This window comes from Rhinatrema bivittatum, chromosome 1 (assembly GCF_901001135.1).
Source record: "Rhinatrema bivittatum chromosome 1, aRhiBiv1.1, whole genome shotgun sequence".
Classification (NCBI taxonomy): domain Eukaryota; kingdom Metazoa; phylum Chordata; class Amphibia; order Gymnophiona; family Rhinatrematidae; genus Rhinatrema; species Rhinatrema bivittatum.
In genome coordinates this window covers 241,976,736-241,995,022 of record NC_042615.1, presented here as the reverse complement: position 1 = coordinate 241,995,022, position 18,287 = coordinate 241,976,736, and the positions used below count along the sequence as shown (strand labels likewise).

The 18,287-nt window shown below is 42.9% G+C and overlaps 1 protein-coding gene across 2 annotated transcripts in view; it reads left to right on the top strand.

The window, feature by feature from the left end:
* Positions 1-18,287, top strand: part of EIF2AK3 (eukaryotic translation initiation factor 2 alpha kinase 3) — a 168,958-nt gene that overhangs the window by 136,229 nt on the left and 14,442 nt on the right. For both annotated transcript variants that reach the window (XM_029593131.1, XM_029593121.1), the window contains exons 13-15: positions 148-904; positions 8,041-8,208; positions 15,484-15,585. In XM_029593131.1, the coding sequence (XP_029448991.1) occupies positions 148-904; positions 8,041-8,208; positions 15,484-15,585 (1,027 nt within the window). The remainder of the gene's footprint in view (positions 1-147; positions 905-8,040; positions 8,209-15,483; positions 15,586-18,287) is intronic.

The window sequence follows — 18,287 nt, the reverse complement described above, 5'->3', positions numbered from 1 at the left end:
GCATTATTGGTGGGGGAAACTAATGCGCAGTATTTAAAATCCCATGCATTATTGCTGCCACTAGGTGTTTACCATGTGGTAAATGCCTAACGCAGTTTGGTAAACTACCCCCCCTTAATCTGATACCTGTACTTTCTTTTCTCCTAGTACTGACTGGCCACTCAGCTCGCCAACTCCAGTGGATGCGCTCTCAATCAAAATCCCTGGGACAGAGCCCATGAAAGAACAAGTGGCAGTTCTCACCCCTTCCTCAGAAAGCTATAGTTCCTTCTCGGCTGGAATTATTGCTGGGCAGTTTGAGCAGTCTAGGAGGCCGTTCTCTCCTCTGGAGTCTTCAGTCACAGGAAACAGGGACTTGGAGCAGTCCGTGGATCCCATGCTAAATCTGCAGGACAGTTTCCTGACTGATTGCGATGTTGAGGATATCACGGTGGATGAGGATGAGCCGTGCCTACCACTCAACCCGAGCACAGGGCTGAGAGAGAGAACCTCTTCCTCCATAGTATTTGAAGACTCTGGTTGTGATAACTCCTCTAATCATGAGGACAACAAGATTGAAGAGTTGGAGTCTAATGACCACTGTGTAGGGAAAGAAACTGGCACCAGAGAATCGGTGGGAAGCAAATCCCCGTCAGGGAGCCCTCTGTCCATTTCTCCTCCCCGACCAAAAACCTTGAGCTTAGACCTGACAAAAAACCCTGGGGAAAAAGTGAAACCCAGCTCGCCAAAGGTGTACCTGTACATCCAGATGCAACTGTGCAAGAAGGAAAACCTGAAAGACTGGATGAGCGGAAGGTGCACATTAGAGGAGAGGGCAAGCACCGAGTGTTTGCAGATATTCCTGCAGATAGCAGAAGCCGTTCAGTTTCTGCACAGCAAAGGGTTAATGCACAGGGACCTCAAGGTATGCTGATAACCTCAGCCTTTATTTCTCTCCTTTATTAGAAAAAGAATTGACCAGCCAGCTAAATTTCAAAGGGGCTTCGGTGGGTAAAATAATGTTTGTCCACAAAGACCCAATAGATGGCTAAACGTGTGCTCAGTGGTCACGTATGACTGAGCATGCGCCTTCTTGGTGGTGGAGTTGGGGAGGGGGTTTGTGCTTACATGCATACTTTTTTTGAAAATTCAAACATAAGTACATTCGTTTTCCTGAAAAGCTTTTATGTGCACCAAATAGTAAATGTGTGGGGGTGAGGATGGATGGGGTGTGTGTGTTTGTGTAAATTTTGGTGGGATAATTTTCAAAGCGTGTTTGTGCACGTAAACTCCTCTTTGAAAACTGGTGTAATTTACGTGCATAGTTGCCATGTCATTTAGGCACAGTGTTAAAAAAAAAAATTACCTCCCGAATGGGTATCTGAAGCTTCTTATATGGCTTTCGATGCTGTTGAACGAAAGCTGCAATGTGTTTGGCTGACTAAGCTACGGTGTGCTTTTATACCTAGTGGGTAATAGACAAGTAAATTAGGGAAATCCATTAAGACGATTCTTATTTGGACACTTTCAGTTGTATAACCTTTAACACTGCTGCACTGCTTGTGTGCTCAAGTCATTGCCCAGTGACTAGAAGCAAGTAGCAAAGCTTAAATAGAGCACGCTTAATGGTACATTAGTTTCTAAGTTTGACTTTCCTGAGGGGGTTCCTAGTATTGGATACTAGTATTATATTAAAAGTACCATGTTGGGTCAGACCAGTGTTCCAGTGAGCCCAGCATCCTTCTCCAACAGTGGCCAGTCCAGGTCACTTGGAAGGACCCAGGGAGATCCACATGGAGTACTGTTGCCAGAAGTAAGAGGGGATGATCCCCACAACTAACTGGCAGCCCTCTCCTCCAGAAACTTGTCCAAGCCTTGTCTCCTGTGCAGTACTGCACAAAGTGATTGAATGAATGATTCTGGCACCTTTACTTTTCTCTTTCAAGACGAGCCTCCTGAATTGTCACACACTTGCATTGTGATGCTTTTTTCAAGTTCTGGAAAGTTTGAGTGATTACTAGTGCTGTAAGCAGCTGAAGCCCAACTATCTCATTTTTTCTTTCACCTTCATAACCACTGGCAAGAAGCTGTCATCGGTCTTTAAAGCACCCGCCACTCTGTTTCTTTTGAAGTGAGCTAGCTTGCAGGCCGATACAGTACAGTGCGCTCCGGAGCGCACTGTTAACCTGCCCTTGGACGCGCGTTTTCCCTTACCCCTTATTCAGTAAGGGGTGGAAAACGCACGTCCAACCTGCGGCTCCTAATAGCGCCCTCAACATGCAAATGCATGTTGATGGCCCTATTAGGTATGCCCGCGCGATACAGTAAGCAAAATGTGCAGCCAAGCCGCACATTTTACTTTCAGAAATTAGCGCCTACCCAAAGGTTGTCGCTAGTTTCTGCTGGCACCGGGAAAGTGCACAGAAAAGCAGTAAAAACTGCTTTTCTGTGCACCCTCCGACTTAATATCATGGCGATATTAAGTCGGAGGTCCCGAAGAGTAAAAAAAAGTTAAAAAAAAAAAAAAAAAAAAAAATTTAAAATGGGCAGGTGGCTGTCGGGCCGAAAACCGGACGCTCAATTTTGCCGGTGTCTGGTTTCCGAGTCCGTGGCTGTCAGCGGGCTCGAGAACCAACCCCGGCAAAATTGAGCGTCAGCTGTCAAACCCGCTGACACCCGCCGCTCCGATCAAAAAGGAGGCGCTAGGGACACACTAGTGTCCCTAGCGCCTCCTTTTGCCCTTTCTACCACAGAATCGCGCGCACAGGCGAGTGGCCTGTGCGCGCCCCGGGAGAGCGGGCTTTCGTCCACTCTCCCGCGGACTTTACTGAATCGGCCCGTTGGCTTGGCAGACTGTTTCTCATTGTAGTGCAAAGCCAGTTCTGTTAGAGCAATCCCACTTCCCAGATTTACCTCAGTGGAATAGATTTGTAAGGTTGCAGTGTATTTGCCAGACCCTGTCAAGACTTTATCTCTAGGGCTGTTGGTGTTGAGTGGTTTATTTTAACAAGCCATGGATCCCACCAGGCAGTGCTAGCTTCCTGCTTGTACTGGTAGCCATTGCAACACAGCAAGGTTCACATGAAACTTTTCATCCCAAACCCATGGCAACTACTGTGCTGTCACAGCTACCAGCAAAAGTGGGAGGTTAGCATTGGCAGAAAATCTGTGGCTTTCCAGGGTAAAATCCTCCAGACTTTTATATTTATAGCCTTCATCTCCTTTCTAATATATAATCAAAGCAACGTACATCAAAAATGTGTTGTTCAGCTTTGCTTAGCTCTTGTCAAGGCAAAATCTTTTTTTCTGTAATTCATTTTGAGGTTGACTTAATGCTCCAGGAATATTCTTGGATAAGGCCAAAGACCAGCCTCCATTTTATTTTGGTTTTACAGAATAGATTTTTACTCGCTGTTAAAAAAAAAAAACAAAAAAAACCCAACTTTTAAAAATGTATTAAGAAAACATAGAAATGACGGCAGAAGAAGACCAAACGGCCCATCCAGTCAGCCCAGCAAGCTACGTACTTTATCCTTTTTTTTTTTTTCTCCTTTTTCTCTCTCCCACCTGTTACTATTGGCTTCCAGTACCCTCCAGCCCTAATTCCCCACCACCAATGTAGAGAGCAGCGCCGGATCTGCATCCAAGTGAACGTCCAGCTCAATTAGGGGTAGCAACCACTGCAATAAGCAGGCCACACCCCTGCCCCATACTCTTACCCACCCCTGTTTTTTGTTTTTTTTTTTTGGAGATGGCAGCCCTCCATCCTTCCGCTCCGTGAAGGTGGAACACCACTGGCATCCCGCTCCGTGAATGCCTCTGTGGCTACTGCCGCTCCGTGCAGTGTTTTGCTGCCTCCTCTTTATTCACGTCCTCTAGACTTGATGGATCCACAGTGTTTATCCCACGCCCCTTTGAAGTCCTTCACAGTTTTAGACTTCACCACTTCCTCCGGAAGGGCATTCCAGGCATCCACCACCCTTTCCGTGAAGAAATACTTCCTGACATTGGTTCTTAGTCTTCCTCCCCGGAGCCTCAGCTCGTGACCTCGGGTTCTGCTGATTAACAAATGATGATTTTGCCTATTTTTACATCATGTTGGCACTATGCCATAGCTCATTGTTTTTCAAACTTTGTAGGTCGTACCCCTTTTTTCTCTGTAATGCTTTTCTAAAGCTTCCCCCATCTTACCTGGAAAAAACAACTGTAAAATTATTTTTTTTTTTCTCTTCAAAATTGCAGAAGATTGTGATGCCATTATAATTATGTAACCCCAAACACCTTGCACCCCATTTACATTTAGAGGCTCATGGCGAGTAAGCCGGCAAGTGGGAAAGTTCAAGATAACTGTAACCGGATATGCAGCAGAACATACTCCGAGCAGTGTTCTGCTGAATGAAGTTGTCTGGGTCGCTTCAGCATGGATATTTGTTCCAACCAGACTGACTTACCTGGTCATTTTGTTCAAGCAATGCTGAATACCAGTGCTGTTTGGAGAAAGTGAACTCAGGCGCCCAGCGCCATCTCTATTCCCTTAGGTATATTTTGGGTGGGCAGTGAGTTACCCAGATGGGAGCAGGGGAAAATAATCACATTTTGGGTTTTGTCTGGCTGACTCTAAAACTGTACAAACCCTTTGAATATTGATATCTCAGAAATTAGTTAGCTGAGATTGTCCATTTTTAACTATTTGGCAGGGGCTTAATCTTTGGAGGAAGGGGAATTATTTTCTTGTAATAGTTGGCTTCCAGAAGTAGAATGTGCGCCTATTCAGACACTATTATCCCATTGAATGCACAGAAATAAAGGTTAATAAATAAAAACAGCCCCCTCCAATATGTAAGATGATTCTTTTTTATTAGACTAACAATACTTCTCAAGGGTAATTTTCAAACATTGCAGGTAAAGCTATGCGGCATCTACATGTGTAAGTTGCATCAGTTTTCATAGTGAACTTGCATATAGTATAATTCTGCTTTGACAATGATCCCATCAAAACCATGTGCACACAATTACACCTACTGTTTGGTGCAAGTAGTGTTTCAGAGAGAATGTACACGCTTACTTAAAATCATAAAGCACGTTATGAGTCCCAGCCCCAGCCAGACTCCAACCCCTGAGCCGTCTTCCCTTTGTTAATAAAAGCTCCCACATACAACGTGCATGCATGACGTTGGACATGCATGGCATGGCATTGCGCGGTTTTCTGCAGGTAAAGCACTCTGAGAAGGCGCTTTAAAAATTGCCCCTTTCTTGCCTAGCTTTCAGGAGCTAATTTTGCCTTCCTCCGCCCAGAGTACAATGAGGTCAGTAGTCAAAGTACGTTCAGTGCTATTTAGCTGGATAAGTGTAACTTATGTGGCTAAGTAGCGGCTCGATGCCCCTACATTCAGCGGCCACCACTTAGCCGTATAAATCAGTTATGTGGCTAAAAAGGTTAGCTGCATAACCTATGGGCGTGTAGCGTGCAGATTGGGGCGGAGCGAGTTAGCATACAAGTTATGCAGTTAACTTCTGATATTTAGTCTTAGCCGGTTATAACTTATATGGGTAAGTGCGATATATCTGCATATATTCAGTGGCTTAGCTGTGCTGCTGAGTATACTTTTGAACTTAGCCAAATAAGTTATATCTGGCTTAAGTTACTTAAACAGCCGGCTTTGAATATTGAGCCCAATGAGTGAAAGATGAGATGATCTGAGCTGGGGAAGGGAGTATTCACTTTCAAACGCTAGTCAAGGAATAGATTAAGTTAATCCAATAAAATGGTCTCACCCTATAAGTTTTTCTTTATTTTTCTTTATGCTTGTTAACCTTTATTTCTGTCCTTTCTCCCCATGAGGGAATTATTCCTTCAGTTTTTCTCTTGGCTGCTCCAAACCTTGTCCATACTCGCGTGTTGTTGGCTGGTTTCTGCATCCACACTGGTAACTGCTAGAGTAGGTCCGTGCTAGAGAAGCAAAGGGGTGGACTCCTATTATCTCGCTTCCTTTTCTTCTCCGTTACTTCCCAACCTGTCTCTGCCTTCCATTTTCTCCTTTTCCTTTCTTTCTTTTCCCATCTTTTCCTGTTATTTTTCTCTCTCTCTCTCTCCTGTTTTCCTGTCTTTCTCCTTTCTCATCTTCTTGTTGTAAATGAATCTCCCATGCTGTTTGTTTTTGCCTCTTCAGGACTAGAGAAGGGAGTCTCTGGCCCTTCTGCTGTCCGGGTCAGAGGTAATGGACTTCCCAGCTTGCTAGTACTGGTAAACTAGTTTAAGCACAATTTTCTATCCACACTAAAGTCGATATTCGCAGGGTTTGATCTACGTTTGGAGTTAGCCAGATAAATCCAAATGATTTAAATGTCCACCACCACTACACACTCCACTACCCCTGCTCACAGACTAAATTTTGTCTAGGTGTGGTTTGATTTTGTCCGGGCAGTGCTGGCCAGTTACCCAGTAACTCTGTCTAGGTAAATAGCTGTCCTAAAGTTACCCAGACAGTTTTGGGCTGAATATCCAGATAAAGTTAACCATCCAAAATTGTCCAATTTTACTGATTTATTTTAATTAAATTTATATGTCATCTTTGTGAAAACAATCAGGGTAGCTTGTAATATTACTTAGTAACTGTAAATGCACCATACAATATAAAAAAAAAACCAGCGAAACATAGCTGTTCATAACTGGGAATATTAAAACAACAACCATTTCACAGCAGTTAAAATGAACTTGTCCATAAAATGTCAGCCGACCTTTTATCACTTTGTCCAGGGACTGCCAGCTGACTATGGACCTCTCTGTCACTAAACTGGAGATGCTATACAGAGAGCTGTCTTAAACTACACAGGTCTGGCCCTTGAGCAGATCTCAAGAATTGTCCTTGACAACAGTTCAGATTGTCAGAAACTGTGGATGTGAAGAGTTTGAAGTTTGTCTCAAACCAGTTTTCAAGCTTTAGTGTGGAAATGACTTCTAGGAACTGAAGCAGCTGCTTCCAACGTTGTATAAGTTGGCAAATATTGTGGCATTCAGGAAGTTCGTGGAAGGCAGTATGAAATGTTGTCGAACCTGTCCGTATATGTAATTTTTTTAGATGCTATCTGTGGGGAGCAACAGTTTAGAGGTAATTATCCTTTTGGAGAATTTTATCATCTGATAGCAAAACGTCATTCAGATGTTAACCCTGTCAAGCAGCTGTGGCATTTACATTGGTAGGTGCTTTATTTCAGATTTAAAAGGAATAGAAAAGATGCTGCCCTCCTTCCAAGCAGTGATCTGGTGTTGTACAGAGCAACACTATTAGCCGAAGGAGAAGTAGAAAATTCTGCTAATATAAGTGGCAAATTTGCTCCAGTGCTTTATTAATATTCATTTCTGTTTGTCATGGTGTGGCAGTGCTCTAGTATCCTTCAGTTACCGGCCATATTTAGAAGCTCTCCTCACCCCCACCAAACACCTGATTCACAGAATTGTGCCAGGAAATGGTCTGTGCAGCTTGCCTATGTGATCAGAACCAGTGCCTCAGTGAAACCTCAAAGGCTCTGTCTGGACGCCTGAGAGATTCTGGTTTTTAGTATGCATTACTTTGTCCAGGCAGGACTTATGAATGATTTGCAAGTTTCCTTCTCACATCTCTGTGGTTTTAGCTTTGCTCAGTATAAGCACAGTTGTTCACTAGAGATGGTGGTACGAGCTTACAGTATGTCGTATTCATTTTATTTCGATGGCTCCAGCTTCAAGGACTGACTGTTTAAGATGCTGTGTCTCATAGTGATTGCAGCTTTTTTCATCACAGTTCTGCTGGGAGCTCCAAGACTAGTCCTAAGAATATGCTTACTATTCTGACCCATGATGAGAAATCCATAGAGGTCAATATTCAGCAGCATTTAGCCAGATAACTCACAAGGTGTCTGGCTAAATGCTGACTTTTCAATATTTCCCCCACTTATCCAGCTAAATTTTAGATATCTGTTCCATCAGATAAAATCTAGAACTTTTACTGGCTATATTGAATGAGATTTGCCCATGTACCTTATGTTAATAATCCTTTTGGGGGGTTTTTTTCTCCCTTTCAGCCTTCCAATATATTTTTCACAATAGATAACATAGTGAAGGTTGGGGACTTTGGCTTAGTGACTGCAATGGACCAAGAGGAAGATGAAGATTCAGTTCTCACTCCAATGCCAGCCTATGCCAGGCACACTGGACAAGTGGGAACAAAACTGTATATGAGCCCTGAGCAGGTGGGTTTTTAATGCATTTCCAGTAAGATTTTAGCATGTACCAGTTTTTTTCCTTTTGGAAATATAACCGAGAAAATTAGTAAAACGACAAGAACATTACTGAAGGTCTTTCTTCAACCTGACTTTGACCTGCGTGATTCACACTTGCACATATTGGGTTACTTGACTGTGCTTGGCACTGAATGGACAGATTCTTCCAGAGCTTTCTGGAAAGGACAAAAGCCTTTTACTGCCCAAGTACAGTAATTCCCATGTGGCTGTGGTACCCCTCAGGTATTTTTTGTCCCTTAGGGACTATCAAGCATTGTGTTTATTCTTGCAGCCCCACAGAGCTTGTAAAGCTGACTTCTTTTTCTTCAGCCTCTTTGGCCCAAAGTCCCCTAGATTGCCCTAGTTAGGTTTTTGGCCCTTTTGAAGTCTGGAATAGTCTATAGGCAAAGGCAGCTCCAGTCAAAATTATGACACAATTTGGGACAAATATTAAAGACAGTTGTTAGGTTACAGTATTGCAAACAACCCGCCCTTCATATGCTTAAGAACAAAGGCAAGGGGTTAAATGATGAGAAAGGAAACAGGTACTTTCAGGCTCAGGGCAGAACTGAGCCCCCCAGGTGTGGGCAATTGGGCCAGGCCTAAGATAGGGCAAGAACAGTTCAGGAATCCGGCAGGTTGTAAACAGGAACAGGAGCTGGTTGCAAGCTGGGGTGGCAGGCCAGGAACTGGAGTTGAGAACAATTTACACACTGAAGCAGGCTGAAATGGTAAGCAGGAGTGCAGGCCAGGAACTGGAATCCAAAAGCTAATCACAAATTCAAAGTGGGCGGTTTGGAAGAGGCAGGTCAGCTTTTGAGTTGCTGCAGATAGCTTCCTGCTTCTCAGCAAACCCTTTACTGGACCTCATCCAATCCCTGGTGCAGGGTTCTCTGAAACAGTCTTTTTTTTTTCTACTTCCACTTGCTTCAGCTTCCCAGATGGCCTGAAGGTTAAGATGTCTGTCTTGAACTCTGGGGTTGTTCAAGCCTCCGTCAGGGTATTGTCCTAACAGCTGGCTGTTGAACATTTTGGATTTCCTCTTCATTCAGCCAAATGAGTCCAGACACACAGGTTGTGCTTCCCAACTAGCAGATGGAGGCAGAGACTAACAGGTATGCTGACATCACTCCTTATAGGCTCCTGTGCTGACCCCAGCCTGTTAGTATTCTCTGTCTCTAGCAGATGGCAGCAAGCTTCCTGTGCTATGAGCTGAGGCCTGGGAAAGAAGATAGAAATTTGGATAGCAGCTCCTGAAGTGAAATTCTTGTAATCCGTCCCTCGGTTGAGCACAGCCAGTGGATAAATCCAAGGGGCTTCAGGTTTTTTCTCGCTACGGTTGCCTCACTTGCCTGTCTTCCCCCTCCTCCCTGCTCATGCTTTTTCTCTTCTCTTCTGCTGTCTCTCCTCCCTTAAAAAAAAGACTAAATAAAACTCCTCTCTCTGTTTTTTCTCCTGAGCCCTGTGGCCATGCTAGTTCCTGCTTGTTAAAGTTGTTTTTAAAAAAAAAAAGGGAAGGCCGAAGAATGGTTTGCCATATGCAAACTGAGATAGGAGAGGTAAGGGAGGAAGCAATGGTATCTCTTCAGGAGCATGGAAACCACTCAGTAGTTTGCAGTGTGTGTGGATTGTGCTCTCAAGCACTGGGAGGGGAAAGCCTCTGTAAATCTTATAAGGGGGAGTGGGAGAGGATGCACGTGGAGTCATTTGTCCTGGGAGCCCGTCGGGCAGTAGTGCTTTCTTTAGGTTTCCTAAGGCACAGTAGGTCTATTTCGCAAGGGAGTCATTTCAGATTTGGTCTCCCCTTCGTACTACGAGTCTCCTCTTTGGGTTAGCTCCCTAGTGAAGATAGGAGTTTCTCCCAGCCAGGAGTCACCTTTGATACCTGTTGAGCTTAATGGGCGTTTTTCATGGTGGATTACTATTGCCAGACATACTCGCCTGTGGGACCCTATCTCAGTGAAGAGTGTTCTAGTCTAGCTAATTGGCAAGTATGCCTTTCACCCTATTGCCATATCCATGGCTGAGGAAGTTGGGAGACAAGAGATCCCACATACAGAGATGCCACACTTTGGTTGCAGTGGCTTTCAAGCTATACTTCCCCATTTTAGGGATGACCCTGTCTGCGGACAGGAGAGTCCTGGTTCATGCAATGGTTGTTCCATTTATTGGAGTGTGTGCTTCCTTAGGGGAAGTATATTTAATCATGGCTAAAGTATTAATACCTAAGCCAGGTTGATGGACAGTCTGTTCTGAGATCACACTGACCCTGCCCTGGTATACTTAGGATTTCCAGGCCAGTGAAGAAATCCTTTTGGGGTTTGCATTTGCGGCACCCTGGCTTCCTTTCTCTTGGAGTGTTTCTGGATTTCTTTGCTGGGGGATTCGCTCTTTCAGCTGTTCCAAGCAGGCTGAGGGCTCTGTCTCGGTGGGTAACTCCCTACTGGCATGGGCAGTGAATTATTCGCTTGGGGCTGAGATATATAACCTAGTGACTTGTTCTTACCCCTGTCGTCCAGCGATCTGCCTCCTTTAGTTCAGCCCATTCAGTTATTATTAAATTCTGCTGCCAGGCTAGTTTCCAATTCAAAACGTTTTGAGAGAATTTCACCAGTCTTGTGTAATCTTAACTGGTTGCCAGTTCATGAACGGATTGTTTTCAAAATAGGGATGATAGTCTTCAAACTTCGTACATCCAAATCCCCTTATTGGTTTAATGCACTTTTGAGGATCCATAAACCTGCTAGATGCTTGAGATCATCACAGTTGAATTTATTGGAGGTTCCTTCTGTCCGTCAGGCTCATTTATTTAGCACTAGAGAGACATCTTTTTCGATAGCGGCACCTTGTCAATGGAATCTTATTCCTTTGGATTTAAGATCTCTTGAAGATGTCAAGAAATTTAAAACATCTTTCAAATAATTTTTGCTTGCCCGTGCGTTTAATGTCTAAAATTGCAGAGAGAAGTTTTTGCCACATGACAGCTGATGATTCAGTAATTGGTCTTATTTATGTTATTATGATGTGTATTATTATTGTTATGATTCATGATTTTTGGTTTCTGTGAAACCACGTGTTTGTAAAGATTTGATTTTATGTATGTAATTATGTTCATCACCTAGGCCTTTTTGTGTTAGGCGTTTAATAAATTCTCTTAAATGAAATGAAATTGCTCCTTCCGACTTCCAGTTGGAATGTTGAGGGGAGGGGAAGAAAAGCTAGGGCAGTCGTGGTATATCTTAGTGTATACCTGTAGGAAAAGATACACCACTTTTCTCCTATATTTTCATCAAGTTGTGGCCAGTACTGCCTTTAGCTTTTCTCACTTCACTAGGTTGTTCAAAGTGCCTTCCTGCTCACCTGAACTATCCTGCAGACAGGATGGATATCCTTGCCCTTGACAAGGTTCTGTGTGGGTGAGCTTCAGGCCTAACTTATCTCCCTGCTCGGGGTTTTGGGCTAGCAATCCCATGCCAGGACTTGCCTTTTAGCCCCTGAAACTCTTGATGCTGTCCTGTGTGGTCAACTATGTCTGGTATTTTGGCATATAGTGTCTGTCACAAACTCTGCTGCTGTTGCTGATTATTCTTCCAAGCATTGCTTGGGTTTTTCTGCCCATTGTGCCTATCAACCAAACATGGAGCTCACTTCTGCAGATGCATTTTGTCCTTCAGATGATAGTGGACTGCAGTTTCTTTCTGGAAAGTTCTCAGGCCCTAGTTGGTTTTTTGGTTGTCTTGTAACACCGAAGGAAACTCCAAGTGCCTTCAAGTCTTCGTCCAAGAGTTCTTCTATTATTTACATCTCTAGACTTTTTCCTGCATCCAGGAGGTTCTAAATCTACTGTCGTCATCAGAGTTTACTGATCCGAAACCCTGTTGTAATGTTTTCCTTGATGCAGAGAATGATTCTTGCTGGATTTTGCATCACTCCTCTGCCTTAGGCGCCTCTGCTATGCATTGAGGTTTTGTGTCTTAGTCTTTTCTATAGTTTTCTCTTGGTAGAACCCAGCTATTTTCTTGCCTAGACCCTTTTGTGGGTTGGCTGCCTCACAGGCAAAAGGGAGAGAGGTGGTGCTTTCAGCACTGTGCGATTTCCCGCTTTATCCTGCTTGGACAGCCTATAGCTTGGGAATCACACATATGTGAGGACTACCATCCTGCTTGTCCTCGGAGAAAGTAGAGGTGCTTACCTGTAACAGTTGTTCTCCGAGGACGGCAGGATATTAGTCCTCGGAGAACACCTCCCCTGGGAGTTAGTTTCTCCATTTATGAGCTATATCATGAACTGAGGGACTCTGCCTAGGGGGCAGGGTGATAACTACAGCTGCTCATGCTCAGTAGGGCATATTTGAAAGTTCTAGGATCTTTGAGATCAAAGTTCCAGATCGAGCTCCATCCGATGATGTCCACATAAAACCCTTGTAGAAGGACTTGATCTCGGAAGTAGTCTCCTCAGTCCCAGGTATATTTCATGAGACTCCCCCTGATGTAAGCCAGAGAGCATTTTGCTTTGTTAGCTAGACATAAGAACTGGACAGTGGGCATGGATCCTGAATCCTGAATCTCCTGTTTAGATAATGGTGACCTTGGATGCCAGTCTCTGGGACTGAGGTGCTCACTGTATAGTGGCTCAAGGCACTTGGAATTCAAAAGAAGCCAAGTAGTCCGTCAGTCGGTTGGAAACCAGAGGGCACTCCTTTTAGTTTGTTTCAATGTCAGGTGGTAAGGATTTTGTTAGCCAATGCCATGGCAGTGGCATATGTGATTTCTTGAGGTGGGTTCGGGGTGTCGGCATGTGGCGGAAGAAATAGATCTGGTAAGTCTATTATCTTCGGCAGTCTATTATCAAAACCCAACCTCTAGCCTATATTAGGCACCGCTCATGTTAATTATGTTATTACCCCCATATATCTTAATTATGTTATTACCCCCATATATCTTAATCCAAGTTAATTCGACCTGTTCATTGTAAGACATTTACTTGTCATTGTTGTTATTGTTTAAAATGTAAACCGAATTGATCAATAATTTTGTTATTGGAAAGTCGGTATAGAAAAATGCTAAATAAATAAAATAAATAAGTCTGGGTGGAGAAGCACGAAAAAGGGCTTTCCACCACTATTATAGTGGGAGTAAAGAATGTACAAGAGGACTTCCTCAGTCGCAACAGGTTGGACTTGAGAGGATAGTCTATCCCAGGAAACATTCTCCCAGATTGTATCTAAATGGGAAGAACCAGTGATGGACCTGTTGGCAGTCAGCAGAAACGCACAGGTGTGAAGATTTTTCAGCAAAGGATAGGAGATTCCTCTAGTTTTGATGCCCCGATTCAAGACTGGCCAGTTCAGCATTCTCTCTCTGGCCTCTTGCGGACAGAGTCTTGCAGAAGATTTCCGACATCAGGGGCTAGTGATATTGATAGTTCTCAATTGGCCAAACTATCTTTAATATGCAGATCTAGTGAGGATGTTGGATGGGATCCGCTAATGTTGCCTTAGAACAGGGGCCTACTGTTCAGGGGCTGGTAGTTCACGAGGCTTTGGCTCTGTTCTGTCTTTCAGCTTGGCCCTTGAGAGGGCTTATATGTCGGAGAAAGGATGCTCTCAGGTTGTAAATACTGTTTTATGGTCCATGAAAGTTTTCACGTCCTTAGCATATATGAGAGTCTGGAAGTTGTTTGAGGATTGGTGCATGATTAGTAAGAAGTCAGCTAGAGGAGCTTCGGTGCCGGTTATCTTAGAATTCTGTAGGGGAATTGGGTAAGGATTGGCCCTTAACTCTCTAAGGTGCAGGTAGCGGCTATCACCTGTTATAGAGGCCTGGTTGATGGGCAGATCTTTATAGTCTCATTCAAATGTGACTTGTTTCTTTCAGAAAATGAAGCATATTCGTCCTTTGGTAAGACTGTCACTATCTCTATGGATTTGGAATTTGGTGGTATTATACTTATTTGGTCATTCATTGGAGCCTCTAAGAGAGGCATTGCTTAAGCTGCTTATCTTAAGGCTGTATTTTCTGGTAGTATTGTGTTCTGTCAGATGAATTTCGGAACTGAAGGCTTTTGTGTAGAGATCCCTTTTTAGATTCTTTGGACAAGTTGTTGTAGATTCTCATGGCTCCTGTATTGCTTCCTAAGATGGTTTCGCAATTTTTCATGTTGACCAGATAGTTATGTCTCCCTTCCTTTCAAAGGGATTCTGGTGGAGAAGTATATGCTCATTTTCATCATTTAGATATTAGGAGAGTTCTTCTGCTGTGATTAAAGGTCACTAATAGTTTTAGAACCTCAGCATGTCATTTATTAAGTTTAGTGGTTCTAGAAGAGTCGGAACAGGTTCAAAGGTGTCAATAGCTTGTTAGAATAAGAAAGTGATGAGAGGCTTACATTTTCAAGGGATTGCTACTTCCCAAGAAACTGAGGGTATACTCTACCAGGGCACAGGTGGCTTCATGGACAGAACTTTGCCTGGTATCGCGATTGGAGATTTGCAGCATGGTTACCTGGTCTTCCTTGCATATGTATTCAAAGCATTATCATATCGACCTTCAAGCCAGGGAAGAGGTTTCCCTTGGCACGGAAGTCTGAAGAGTGGGCTTGGCAGTGTCCCACCCAGTAGAGGGATAGCTTGGGTACATGGTCTGGCTGGATGAAGGAGGAGGAGAAATGTAGTTCTTACTTGATAATTTTCTTTCCTTGAGTCCAGCCAAACCAGTCCAGGACCCTCCCTGTTCTGACAAGTGTAGTATTATCCTAATTTATTTTCAGAATAACTGCTTGGGCGCTCTAGTTGGCATGCTGGATATTATGGATATTATGGTAATAAACCTTATCAAGGAATGAAGGTTGGCTGTTCCATTTCTTGTTTCTTTTTGTTTCTTCCTTGAAAACTCAGATTTTTGTTTAGGGGTGAGGGAAAGTTGTGTATTAAAAAAGGTTTATCTTAGCTTGTTTCATATAATACTGGCAGGCTGAGGTCAGTAAGGGAGCCTATAAAGGGTGATATCAGCAAACCTGTTAGTCTCTGTTTCCATCTGCTGGTTGGGAGGCATAACCCATGCGTCTGGACTGGTCTAGCTAGACGCAAGAAAAGGAAATTATCAGGTGAGAACTAATTTCTTCATGTAGAAGGAGCATCCCAAAAATAAAACCTGTGTCACTGTTTCCTCTTAACATATGTTATTTATTCTGTTAAGCTGTTAAAAAAAAAGAAAAAAGCCTAAGTGAATTTTCTCTTTTTTTCAGATTTATGGTCAGAGTTATTCACACAAAGTGGATATCTATTCCTTGGGACTGATTCTCTTTGAGCTTTTATATCCTTTCAGCACACAGATGGAGAGAGTTCGAGTAAGTGTATGTCTTAAATAAGATATGACTCTAGCTACTTGATCTGTGTTTAATATATATATATATATTTATATTCATTGCTAACTCAGAAACTAGTGCTGTACTTGTACTTACTGTGACTTCCAGATCATATCTATGCAAGTTAACTAGCATCAAGGACTCTTTTTAAGTCATGGTTACCATGCAAAAAAAGGTGAAGTCGCTCAGCTGCTACCTGTGGTAACGCATCCTGCGTTCCTAAGTCTTTTTCACTGGGCAACACTCTGCAAAACTGTAGTCCTTGAGAAGGTGACTTAGGATTCTGTGCTTCAGGACCTTGCAGCATAGATGCATGTCTAGAAATGAACCCAGTGTTTTAATGTTGCTTCAGTTAAAATTGGTATATGATTTATAAATCTTTGGTTGTGTGTATTTTTTTTTTCCATTACATTGATCATTGATCGCTCTTATATACAGCAATTATATGCATCAGGATAAAGGGAACAAAATTAGCAGTAGAGCAGTGCAAACTTTATAATTGGAACAGGGCCTATAAATTTAAAAAGTCATACTTCTAAGTTATTTTGACAGCTGTATGGCTGTCAAATAGGAACATCTGAGAAGCCGGGTCATTTAGACATCAATGCATGTAACATTGCAATGGCATTATGACACTTTTCAAAATGCAAACAAAAAATATATCCACCCTAATTCTTAGCAAGAAATATTATTAAATAAATTGTATGGATTTTGTATTTTTCACCATTGGGGATCTTTATTTTTTGGTAGTGTGGCACTCTTGCTAGAATGACTACTTTCAGAGAAGGAGATGGCAGAACTGTTTTTTAAATACAAAAACAGATGAAGGGACATTTTTTTGTTTGTACAAGTCAGGCACAAATATTCCTAATCTGAACATTTCCCCACACTGCTAGTGTATAGGAAAGGTGGTATAGCATTGCTTTTATGCTATACTGTAAATATCCACTAGAGGAGACAAGTACACAGTTTACAGAAAAACATGGACCATGAACTGTTATGGTTGCACAGCCGGAGAGGGGAAGTGGTTCGCCACTCGATCAGTTCCACTTATTTGAGAAATGGAAACCCCTGTTTAGGTTTAGTCAAACATTATGACATGATCCGCAGGGCTATATGACAAATGTATAGCACTACTATATCCACTGAATGGTATAATTTACTGAGGTAATACAGGATTATAAACTGGGCTTGGGTGCCTGATTTCCTTTATGAAAAAGTGAAATTGCATATAGGATTTATGTGTGTCTCTTGCTGTGCTGGCTCCTGCTTATAGCACACAGCACATACTATAAAACAAACATGTTTATACCTCCACTGACGGCCCCAGCTTAACCTTTCAATGTAACATCTCATCCCACATGCTCTTACTGTTTGAGTGATGTCATAGAAAGCACCAACTCTCCTAATCACGTTTCACCTTCCATGCTTGTCATCCTTTTTTATATCATTCAGCTGCATGAACATCAACACAATCATCCTCGCGAATAACAGAATCACTCCATTTAGAGCCTGATTTTTCACAAACATTTTTGCTTGTGAAATGCAGTTTTATGCTGATAAATTTGCCTTTTTAGAAAATTACCCCAGGGTAGTACATATAAAATTCCACACTGAAGCGATTTTGCATATGCTTTTACATATACTTGAGAGGCATTCTCAGCAGGGAAACCATCTACATGCATATTTCTGATTTTTGGAAGTATGCACCTAAATGCTGCCCTCCTCCAAATGCTTCTGGTGTGCACTATTGTTTCATATAAGCCACTGCTATAGCACTGTCAGAAATTGTCCATTCTGTGGAGTATAATCAAACTACTCTAGCAAGACCTTTATTATGGCCCTTGTTTCTAAACAGCTTATGGCCCATCCTGATTCTGTCGAAGTCCAGTGCCCTTGAGCCATCAGGCCATGGTAATGTGTACCCCAGCCGTTCAAGCTGACATTTGGCATGCCGATCACCCACAGGAAGTTTCCAGTTCCTTTCCTTTTGTCACGTTCTGCCTAGCTAAACCCAGGCTAGGCTGAGTCTGGTCTCCCTTTGAAGTGGTAGTCTCACCTTGTAATCCTTAGATTGTGACTTCCAATGAGATAGGAATGATCTCTTAAGTTACCGCCTGTGTGTACTTGTCTAAGGTAGCAGTCAAAAGTTGCCTCCCCAAGATTTCATAAGCTGGAGATAGCCCCAGGCTCTCTGTGCCTACATTATTAAGCATATTCAGATCTGTCGTTGAAGCTTCTTGATTCTTTCTGTTGTCATGAAGACGTTTTCCTGTATACCAGGATGCCTTCCTTATGAAGCACCGCAGTTATGACCACCATTATCTAGGAGAAGGTCTGTGTGGCTGTAGATAGTCCAAAAGGAAGCACTTGAAATGAGAAGAGTTCTCCCTGAACCATAAGAATCTCTGATGATCTGCCTTGTTAGATCCAGGGATGTGAGGAATTCTTCCTGTCACTATTACTGATTGTAGAAATGTTCATTGCAGATCTGGATACATGCAGTGCTCCATAGACCTGCTTGAGATCCAGAATGGGCCAGAAGGTGCCCTCTTTCCTGGGCACAACAAGGTAGCTAGAATATCTTCCTTGCCCCTGCTTCTCTTTGGGACCTGGATCTGGTGATCTTCTCTTCCTTTTTTTGGAGAGTTTTTGTGCCTTCAGACAGACAAATGGACATTGTT